This window comes from Cylas formicarius, unplaced genomic scaffold (genome assembly GCF_029955315.1).
Source record: "Cylas formicarius isolate icCylForm1 unplaced genomic scaffold, icCylForm1.1 PGA_scaffold_8__14_contigs__length_24414737, whole genome shotgun sequence".
Lineage (NCBI taxonomy): Eukaryota > Metazoa > Arthropoda > Insecta > Coleoptera > Brentidae > Cylas > Cylas formicarius.
In genome coordinates this window covers 12033423-12045221 of record NW_026844361.1, presented here as the reverse complement: position 1 = coordinate 12045221, position 11799 = coordinate 12033423, and the positions used below count along the sequence as shown (strand labels likewise).

The window sequence follows — 11799 nt, the reverse complement described above, 5'->3', positions numbered from 1 at the left end:
TTGTGCTCAAATAGGAACAAGGCCGAATGAAATTAATTTGTGAATTAATTTGCGGCGTTCATATTTATTGGTAGTTATTTAATTGTTAAAAAACTGCTCGATTAACATGAATATATTGTAGAAAAATATTAATCACAAATCACAACTTTTTTATTTGGAGAGATGGAAAGACATGTTTGTATGAAAGTTTTGTAATAAAAAATTTTTTCTCCTTTCGCATAAAATGATATTTTTTAAATGGGATACCCTGCATATTGTATCACAGAAAAGAATGCCTTTTTTCAAAAATGCAGGGTTTGTCCAATTTATTTTGAAAGGTTTTCATTTTCTTGCTCAATTCTCCTGTATTTTGTCAATCTATAAATTTTGCGCTCGGTAATTAACATGACATGGACAGAGTTTTGAGTTATTTGAAACCTTTTTTTAGTTATAATCTTATCTATCAATCTATATTTGTTGTCCTAATTTAATTCTGTTAAATGGATTTTCATCAAGTGCAATTTAGCTTCGATTCTGTTAAATGTGGAAACAAAACCTTCGCCTAACACGTGGCAGTTTGTTTCCATAGCCTGCCCGATCTCCAGACCTGACTTGGATTTTTGCCTTCTGGGGTAGAATAAAAGGCATTGTTTACCACCCCGTAGAGTGAAAACTGAAAAAAAAGCTTTTAAGCAACGTTTTCTCTGAGTATCGTTACTGGGACACCCAGTATATGATTATTGATAACATTTTATTTTCATATGTTTCATTTTTATCCTAAAAGCCGACCATTTAAGCAAATAACCAGCAGCTAGATATTTTAGCTTATGGTTAGTCTCTCTCGATCGGTCTGGCTAACTCCAGTATTCGAGGTGTCGGATGATAGGTCAAAGCGTTCTTGGGTATGGCCCACGGGTCGAAGTCTTCGTCCACTTTGATTTTCTCGCTTCTGCGCTTCGGTACGGCTATTTCTTCGATGCGAGGCGTGATCTTGTACTGTAAGGCGCTTCTTTTGACGGAGCCAGGTATCAAAGGCTCGGGTAAATGCAACAATCGAGAGGGAACTTTCGCCAACCTCAATATGTTTTCGGTGGGTTCGTAAACCAAAGCGGCAGGGCTTACCTAAAAATTAATTTATGACGTTAAGTTCGATTGTACAGAAAACAAAAAGACGACGACGAAAGACAAAAGTTTCCCAAGCAAATTTCATTAAAAAATGTTTTAAAGTGTTCTAGTTAAAAATAAATAATTAGAATCATTGAAAAGAATATTAAAATACAAAAAACTTTGTACAAAACGATTATTTCTTTTTTTGGATCTGACACACCTAGTTTCCTGGAAAAAGTACTTACGTGGTATATTAATGTCACCAATAGATCATTAAGCAAATTTTATTGATAAATTTTAGGGCAGTACAAAAATCGAATCGGATTTAAAGAAAAGCAACTTAATAATTGATGACGTTAGCATAATAAAAAATGACTAACAAAAAATTGAATTCTATTTGAAATGAACCCGTTGGGAAATATTCAGTCATCCTCGGTTGTGATTAAAGTAAAATTATAAAAGAAAATATCGTTAGAAATTTGATTATGAAGAAATATACTCCCATTATCAAAATCAACTACACTTTTATTTAATGTTGAGAGAAATCGTCAATTTAATGAATAATTTGTAAATATTTATTAAAAACCCTGAATATAAATACCCATTAGGATTCTGATGCAGATATCTTCAAAATGGTTCGAGTAATCGATAAACCAGAAGAAACCTTTTTTGTGGAGCATTAGATTCAATATAGGAATAATCGATATCATTTCAAGATAATTATTTTTCTATCGAAAAGGTATTTTTCTTTAAATTCTTCAAGCTTTTACCTAGAATATCTTTGAAATGGTTCGATTTATCGAAAAGTATAAGAGACCATTTTTATTAATAAAATTGGATTAATATGTTATATATACATGAGACTAGAATGAGGATAATCTTTCCATTAATAAGTACTTTCTACAGGTAACAAGCAATTGTTTTTTTTTTACCTAATCATCTATTATTCTACACCTTTTGCGAAACTATAATCTCTAATAACCTCGTTGTTGGAAAAAAATATGTAAAAAAAGAATCAGAAACGGGCAATGTTTGTCGTTTGTTGTTTCTTATATGATTCCTTTTGCTATTATTATTAATGTTCCCACTGTTTTGCAGTTCAGAAATACTCAAACGTCAAGATTTTACGACCCGCTTACCTCGAAACTCTTGGGGGAGACAATTAAGTAACGCTTGGGAGCGGCCAGATCGTCCAGCCTATCGTAATTACTGAATCTTTTCGAGGTTTTTCGTTTCAACGGTTGTGGTTGTACCACGAGCTTCGGCCTGGCCAAGTCGTCTAACCTTTTCCAGTTCACTTCGACTTTGGGCTTCTCGATTGTCCTTTTTGATTGCCTCGCGCGCCTATCTCTCTCTTTTCTCTTGTAAAAGTTATACATCGAATTCCAACTTTTGTCGATGTTCTTTTCAATTTTAGCCGCCAAGTGCTTCCTGTGGCCGTGCAAACGTTTGTTTTCGTACAGGTCTTTGAGTTTCGGACGTGACATGTGATCGGCGAAAAATTTTGTTTTTTCATTGATGGCAATGTCCCTTCGCTTGAGCGGCAAAATATCAGGTTGACCTGAAACACGAATCTCGTAGATGAAAATTCTCTATAGCGAAACTCTGTATAATGTAAAACTCTGTATTACGAACAAAATTTGTTGTACTATTAGGTCTCCATACAAAGCTAAGTATTTAATCCACTCTCTATAACGAATTTCTCACTCTCTATACCGAAAGAAAAAAGGGCACGTCAGGTAACAAAATAAGGAATATAGACCGACTTGTAATTAATAGAGATTCCCTATAGTGAAACTCTGTATTACGAACAAAATTGGTCGTACCATTAGATAGTCATACAAAGCTATGTATTAACTCACTCTATATACCGAAATAAAAAAGGGCACATCAGGTAACAAAGTAAGGAATGTAGACCGATTTATTATTAATAGAGTCTCAGAATTCCTTACTCTAATAATCTAATTACTGAGAACCTGGTCGTCCTAAGTGTTTTTCTCGTAATAAGCGATTATGTTAATGCCTTTATCGGTATGTATAAAAGCACACCATTGTTTCAATCAGTTCTAATTTGACTTAGTGAATACGGCGAACATGGCGTGTAAGCGAAAAAATTTATCTCTAGATAATAAAGTTGCTTTAATTCCCGAGATAGAACGGGGAGAAAAGAAAATTGAAACGCACTTACACTGTCGACTCTATCCACGATTTGGAAGTGCAAAGAAAAAATCATTCAGGTTGAAGCGGCAGACAGTTCTAGTAAAAAACTAAGAGAGCCAAAATTTGAAGATTTGGATCGGGCAATGTTGCAGTGGTTCCAACAGCAACGTCTTAAAAATATACCACTCTCTGGACCTATCGTAAAACTAAAAGCAGAAAAGTTTGCTGAACGGCGTGGCATTATCGATTTCAATGCTTCGGATGGATGGGTGGGGTCGTTCAAACAGAGACATGGTATAAATTATGGACAGATAAGTAGTGAAGCCCGTGATGTCGACAGAAACGTCACTAACGATTGGCTGGAGAAGACGTGGCAAACAAGTCTGTATGGATGACATCGCCAATTTTTGAAGAGGAGATACGGAAATGGGATGCAGAATTAAAGGGGAGGAAAATATTACTTCTCTTAGATAACTGCCCTGCACATACCCATATTCCAAATGTGCCGAATATTGAATTGGCATTTCTTCCAGCCGAAACAATAAGTGTATTTTAGCTGATGGACCAGAGCGTAATGTAAAGTCTTAAGAGTCGATTTTAATGGAAATGATCTAGTCCGAAGACAAATTTTCCATTAATATGCTAGATGCAGTCAACTTTATTAGTAAAGCTTGGAAAGAGCTGACAGCAGAAACAATTCAAGACTCTTATCGTCATGGAGGACTTATTATCGAGACAGAATGCGAACAGGACTTGGAAGATCGCCAGCCACAACAATTTCGAGAGGAAAAAGAAGATGAAGAAGTTGATCTGGGATCACCACCAACCATTCAACAGGCTCCATGTTCAATTAAGCTGCTAGAGAAATTTTTTATGTATTATGGGAAAGATGCCCCTATAACTCTTTTAACGAAAAAAAAAACGCAGTCCCTTCAATTTCGCTGTATCGAGTTTCGACTGTACATATATCGTGCGAAGGACAGATTTTCCAGAATTACTAAAAGATTGTCGCCTTTTTTTTTAAGTTTCGGTTAGTTTTGTTTGCTGTTTTGTAAGCGTCATCCAGTACAGGGGTGGTAAACGTAAAAGTTTTTAAATAATATTATTTAAGTTTTTATAAAACTCCTGCGTCGGTTTTTGTTGACTCGAAGTAGCTAACGTTGGCTGTTGGCTTCTTCAGTTTCAGTCATGCTCTGACTAGCTTCAGTCAACAGTTAAATGACACAACCCCGCCTGATGTTTTGTTTTACATATTGCCATTCTAGTAAAGCAGAATATTTCAATTTAAATTGGTCCAAATACACTCGTTTATTTTGAACACCCTGTAGCATGTAATTCAAATGCTGTTGCATAGCGTCTTGGTAATTTTTGCCAAAGTGCGAAAACTTAGAACTTAGAAAAATTGCAATATTGGAATCACTACTATATATATTTCAATTCAAAACAAAATTTTGCTCTGTATATAGGAAACCTACACATACCAAACAATATTTCAATTCCTAAAACTAAGGGTTCTAAAGCAACCGAATTCGAAATCATCCAGACACTCTGCAACAGAGCGAGCACAGTACGCAGTTCAAAAACATCAATCCATTTAGAGTTAAGCAGTATTAAAAAGGATTTGCTTCGTACTGACAAAACATTACAAAGTTTTAAACAGAAAGCCGCGGTTTTTTCTCTCTATCTCTCGACAATCATATATGTGAAGGGAATCTCAGAAAAGAACAGTCAAATAGGGACACAATACAATATTAAGATTGTATCCAAGGTTTATCGACATCTACCAAATACTCTTTGAACGTGCGAAACGAAGACACTAAAAGACCTTTAAAAGTTAGAGTTCAAAAAATACATAGGAAATAGACAATATATATATATATATATATATATATATATATATATATATATATATATATATATATATATATATATATATATATATATATATATATATATATATATATATATATATATATATATATATATATATATATATATATATATATATATATATATATATATTCTCACGTATTGATTCACGGATGGAAAAATGTGATGACACTATACTCCGGGATATCATCCGTTCGCTCGTTGAACTCCGACTGGAATCTTGCATCCGACTGGAATCCTGCAAATCCTGCATCCGACTGGAATCCTGCAGACGTTTCGCCAAAATCTCACTTGGCATCTTCAATGCTCGCGCTCCGAAAACACCACTCCGAAGCCCAGTGTTCGAAGTGTTTTCGGAGCGCGAGCATTGAAGATGCCAAGTGAGATTTTGGCGAAACGTCTGCAGGATTCCAGTCGGATGCAGGATTTGCAGGATTCCAGTCGGATGCAAGATTCCAGTCGGAGTTCAACGAGCGAACGGATGATATCCCGGAGTATAGTGTCATCATATATATATATATATATATATATATATATATATATATATATATATATATATATATATATATATATATATATATATATATATATATATATATATATATATATAAGCCTAGGAGCCTTAGCTTTAAAATTTGTAGACCCTTAATGACGGGTAGGTAGGTGACAAGTACCTACATGACATGTACCTACGGTTCATTGACTTCGAGAAAGCGTTGGATAAGGTGCAACATGTAAAACTAGCAACTAAAAATATTGACACACTCGGCATCAACATAATATCAACACTGTATTGGAATCAAACAGCTAAAGTCTGGCTGCAAGATCAATATACCGAATTGCTCTTCAATGTCTACAGTGAGGCCATGTTCCAAAAAGCATTGGCGAGAAGGGATAATAATCATAAATAGCGAAATTGCATGCATGCTGCAATGAGTAAGGTCTAAAGATCAAACTCAATAAAACTAAATTGTACTTGGTAACCCGGATAACTTCAAACATGAATCAGACCAAAGAAATAAAAGCACGAATTGAAACTGCACGATTGTCAGGCTTAAAAAGTTCTGTACTAACAGGCACTTGCGTTTGGTACTGCGTAGTGCTACGTATTCTCCACCCTTTTACATCGTATGGGGGCATGGACGCTAAAACAGATACAAGCCAATAACCTGCTAGCGTTTGAGCTCTTGGTGTTACTGAAGGGTTTTGAAGATATCGTGGACAGAAAGGACCTCAAACAAAGGGATGGGATGGAAGCCGGATTCTGCTAACAATGAACAAGAGGAAATTTGAATACCCAGACCAGCTAATGAGGGGACCAAGATATAGTTTGTTCCAAGAAATATGAGAGACTAGTTGTAAATGATGATTTTCAACCTTCGATAGAAGGTGAAGAACTCTAAGAAGAAGAAAGACAACAGAAGTTCGACAATATCTCAGCATTTCCACCGAATCGTTGTCTATCATCTCTAAGCAAACGTAAAAGATTATCTAATCACCCACCGACAAATTTTCTGGTGCGTAGCTTCGGACGAGACAACTGATCGATCCTCCAGTTGTATTTGTATTTTCGCATCAGGCGTAAAAGTTTTTCCGGAATATTAGGTTGCGACGACTGCGAACTGTGGGGATGGGACGGCGACACTGTGATACGCAACCGGACGCGGTCCGATGAAGCCTGAGGTTGCATTTTGGTGAAACGAAATGAAATCACTGCGAATTTTGATGACGGGTTTCGAGTTTGACAAAACGTCAAGTCATGGAAATTAGTAAACGATACGACAATACGAGGTTTTAAAAACAACCATGCATGCACAAATGAAAGATTCAAGGACAAGTTTATCCAGGACACGTAGTCCTGTTTTCCTGAATCTTTTGGAACTGTCACTGCGCTTACTGAAATAACTGAAGATTCATTCTATAGAAGAGCCTTTGATAATATTGGCACTGAAAGCCTTTGCAAATCATTAAAAAATGAGTTTTAACCTTAAATTATCTCCATATGACTTATTCATTATATCCGTGCGATCGCATGCTAGAGATAGACTCCATAAAGTTCAGAACGCTTGCCTCACTCAGGTTTAGTTACGTTGTCACCTGCCATTGCAATTGTACAGCGACAACCAACGATGAAATCATAAAATTTAAAATTATTTTTTATTATACTTAGGCTTAAGGGTGATAAATAAAACACACATTTTTTTAACACCTTACTAATTTTGTTTGAATTTCTTTCAAAATTCTTTATTTTTTTTTATTAATAATAATATTTATTATTGCAAAGTAAGTACTATAGCGAAACTACTTGTAAGTCTACTCAAAAGGCGAGGTCTAATTAAGTCAGCTAGCTATTCAATATTAACCCAACACAATTAATCTGTATATTACACACCTTTCTGACAATAAAATTTACAACAAGAGAACCCGTAGTATAGAAAATTGAAATATAAACAAAATAAAAAGAAAATAAGTAATTATATAAAAAATTCTAACAAACAATAAATAATAATAATAATAACACGCCTTTAATTTTTTTCGATACCGTTTTAAAGATGAGAAGGCAGAGAAATGTCTATGCCGAATAAAAATTGTTCGCATTAAAAGTCTTATATACCCGATTGTCAAATTGTAAAATACGCTCTTAATTATTCCAGCCTTTGGATCGACTTATCCGAATAAAACTTTATTTCGCTTTTTGTGTAATAAAATAAACGCTCTCCCGAATTTTGGACATTTAAGTGGCGTCAGTAGGATTTTCTAAGTGCAGTAGTGGTGAACAATTAACCAGAATCTTCTGTGAAATTGCCAAGTGTTCAAAACTTTTGGACATTCCGTACGTGGATTTTCAAATCGTTCAGCACACAGAACCAGAAGCAAGGGAAGCAGAACGACGGTCTATGCAAAGGTACAACCAGCATGAGACGAGTTGGAAAATTGAGCCGGAAAGGAGAAAAGAGAAAACAAATCAAATCAAATTAATTAATGAGTAAACTGTCAAATAGAAATAAATGGAGAAACATTCTTCAAGGATGTAAAAATCCAGTTCGGAAAGCCCCTCGTTTTACCAAAAATCCAGTTAACGGAATTGAACGCAATGAAAGTCCTGACTACTCTTAGTCTACCAAAAATATATATGGACCCAATATACCAGCTAAGAGAAAAATACGTTCCAAATAAGTCTAATTTCAGTTTTCATAATTAAGCAGCTTTTCTTGGAAAAGGGACGAAAAACGAAGAAAACACCATCCAAACCAGAGGAAACCTGCCAAAAGAAAATTTTGAACCTGTTTGGAAAAAACGTTCCGTTATTTTCGAAAGTTAAGGAGAGAGGAGTTATATGCCACAACAGCAGACGAAGACCAAAGCTAAGCGAAGATAACAACTCGCTGATATCGCGCTCTTAATTATTCCAGCCTTTGTATCGACGAATAAAACTTTATTTGGCTTTTCGTGTAATAAATGTTTTTAAAAATGCTCTTCCAAATGTTGAACATTTAAGTCGCATTACAGGTAAACCCCCGCTCAAAAAGATTTTTATTTTGGGTAACAAGAACCAAGTTCGTTGTTCTTTTTTAATTGTTTTTAATCGATAGCGAAGTTTTTCCCAGCATTTTTGACCGTCTTGTCAGTAGTTCTGATCGTGTCATTCTTTGTCCATCAAGGTGTGGGCCGGTAGCCAAGACAATTTGGACGGCATCTACGACGTCTATGCTACGTCGACCATCAGCAGACCTTCCAGGCCCCGTCAAATAGCACAGCCGGTGGCGGTGCCACCGCCGCCGGTTAAAGAGAAGAAAAAGAAGAGCAAATCTCAGTCCAAATCCCTGGCCGGCTCGAGAGAGGACTTGTACCATCCTCTGATGAACGGAAAAGTACGGTTTCAACTATTAACCGATCGCCCTTTAATTTTTACGCCATTTTGCAGGCGAGCAGCGTGGCGGGGACTTTAATGAGACCGAGGCAAATACCGATGCACATACCTGCGGGTCCGCAACCTATCTACATTATGTCCCAGCCGCCCATGGGCACGTTACCGAACCCAAAGTTCTTCAAACATGGCAATACCTTTTCACACCGGCCCAGAGGAAAGATGTTGATACCCGCCAGACCTATCCCACCTCCGATGGTGCCGATGATACCTCCGGGACCTCCCGTGGGTCCGGTGATTATTCCGGCACCCTCGACGCTGATGAAGAATAGGAAAAAGCACAAGAGCCTTCCACCGGAGGAACCGATATATATCACCAACGGCAGAACCCTAAGTCCGGTAGCAAATTATCCTCCAGTCAGTTTCCCACAGGAGGCCTATCTGATGCAGCAATACGCTACCATGGAAAGTCAGGGTGAGTAGCGGAAGTATATTAATAAGTCCGCATTTAAATAGCACACTATTTAATTTTTTATTAGAAAACTGCTGGTATGAATTAAAGACAGTTTTTTTATTTAAGAAAAGAAAAAAAACCTACGATTACTTTAAGTTTAATTATTAGTAATTACTTATATGAGTCTAGCAACAATTAAAAAGGGTGAAAATTTAAATAACCCAAATGATGCCATTCCAGTTCCAAAAGTTTCCCAACCCTCTTTAAGCAAATAATACCAAAAATATGTTAAACTTTGCGAAAAACAGCGCGAAGTAGAGAGAACTTGACAATGGCTGGAGTGAATATACAGAATGGTGTAAAACATGCATAGTTAAAAGTAATCCATAAATAAAAGAAAGTACTGGACTGGGATGGCTATTACTTGATAAAAATCCGTTTAACGCAATTAAATTAGAACAAGAAACGTTCAGATTTTCACAGTTTAATGGTTTATGATATCTGTGTTAGCAACACCATATCGTTATATATAGAAACAGGTAGTAATATATTCTTTTTAAGACTAAATTTAGATAGATGATTCGAAATTTCCTTGCCACATATTTTATTATTTTATAAATGTTGGGTTCGGGTTTATTATTAGATATAGTTCAGAGTTATTTGAAATTTCTTTTTAATTATAATCCTGTATGTTAAAGAAGGGTCCTAGCAATCGTGAAATGCTATTTGTTTTATAATATTTAATTCTTTATCAAAATTGTGGATAAAAAAATAAAAGTTAAGCATTTTGGGTTTGTGAGGATGCTAAATGGAAAAGTTTTAAGGGTCGGCCAGTTTCGTCTCTAATTCAAAAGGGACCGTAGTTGTCTTTCCATTGAAACAAGTAAAAACCTCATCTACGTATCAATATCACCAAAGAAATCTTTTACTCAGAGGATTATGTTTGATACTTTCTACATTGTTTAAGAAAAAAAACATAAGTTGAACCTTACATTCTTTTCTAGTAATTCGAACTCTTTTTCAGAAAATTTTCCATTAGTCAAATTGATAAATCTATTGTACAACTTTTTAGTAGGTTTTATAAAATCGTACATTACTTTTTTAAAGTCTCGTAAATACACCCGAGAACTGTCAATAAAACAAAGACGGGGTGTACTAAAATAAAAACAAAAAACATGTAAAGTACTAAAAGAAAAACATGAATAGATTAAAACATCAATTTATCGATCTTCATAAAAGCCTCAAACTCATATTTCACTTAAAACGATTTATTGATACACACAGTAGTAGAAGGTTAAGTGAGTAACTACCGAAAATTAATATTTTGACATTGTATAGTGTGCTTGAAATGAAATAGGTGTTTCAAAAACACTTGGCGTATACAAGAACAGAGAGAGAGAATATGTAACCTTGAAAGAAAGTGATAATTTTGGATCAATTAAAGAAAGTTTAACGAATATCTTGTGAAATGTATGTACGCTGAAGAAGGGTTCTTCAGTTAGAGTATCTATTTCTTTTCTTGTAGTCTTGGATTATGCGCCATTTCATATTATTCATGGTTTCACGATTTCTTAAACAAACGTTGTCTTAATCGATTTGGAAAATAAAGATTATTGTTATTATTATTCGCTCGAAGGGAAGCAGAGGCAGCGACGCGAGAAGTCGGCGGAAAAGCAAACGAGAATGAACAAAAAACTTGCGCAAAGCATGAACGGCTTGGACGACCCCAACTTGATGTCGGACGAAAGCCCTTTTAACACGGGCATCTACAGGAAGAAAGGGCATTTGAACGAGAGAGCGTTTTCTTATTCCATAAGACAGGAACACAGAAGCCGCAGTTACGGCAGCTTGGCCAATCTGAAGTTCGCCAGTCCCATACCCAACGGAGAGGTACGTTTGTATTGTTTTGTTTACGACTCACGTGTGGTATTTTTATTTGAATACAATGCATTCGAATACTACTTCGGCACCACGTTTTATAATGTGCGGCAGGTAAATTTTGTTTTATGTTTAGCAGATACAAAACAGTTTAAATGGGAAAATAATTGCTGTCTTGTAAGCTCTAGCCAAAACCATATTTAGTTTTTCGTAATTGTCAATGGCTATTAAAAAAAAAAGATTTTTAAAATAGAAATAGTTCTAGCTAAGTATACAACTAACTCACGATATTTTAAGAACATCAAGCATTTGCCGGTCGCTTACAAGGCCCCTCTCGAAAAAATAGTGAAAATACAAGCCAAAGTACTAGATGTGTATTGGCATACTAAAAAAATTCAAAAAGGAAATGACCGATTATTTGAAACATTAAATGCTGTTCTTAAATATTTATATGAAATGTTCC

At 35.5% G+C, this 11799-nt stretch overlaps 2 protein-coding genes across 3 annotated transcripts in view; one reads left to right on the top strand and one right to left on the bottom strand.

Moving 5' to 3' along the window:
• Positions 1-7023, bottom strand: part of LOC132706130 (uncharacterized) — a 7133-nt gene extending 110 nt beyond the window's left edge. The window contains exons 1-3 of the mRNA XM_060677270.1: positions 6640-7023; positions 2226-2647; positions 1-1101 (exon numbers count right to left, since the gene is read on the bottom strand). The exon at positions 1-1101 is cut by the window's left edge and continues 110 nt beyond it. Of these exons, the coding sequence (XP_060533253.1) occupies positions 811-1101; positions 2226-2647; positions 6640-6826 (900 nt within the window). The 5' untranslated portion in view covers positions 6827-7023 and the 3' untranslated portion in view covers positions 1-810. The remainder of the gene's footprint in view (positions 1102-2225; positions 2648-6639) is intronic.
• LOC132706128 (uncharacterized) overlaps positions 1-11799 on the top strand; it is a 51298-nt gene that overhangs the window by 34887 nt on the left and 4612 nt on the right. For both annotated transcript variants that reach the window (XM_060677269.1, XM_060677268.1), the window contains exons 7-9: positions 8799-9008; positions 9062-9479; positions 11095-11348. In XM_060677269.1, the coding sequence (XP_060533252.1) occupies positions 8799-9008; positions 9062-9479; positions 11095-11348 (882 nt within the window). The remainder of the gene's footprint in view (positions 1-8798; positions 9009-9061; positions 9480-11094; positions 11349-11799) is intronic.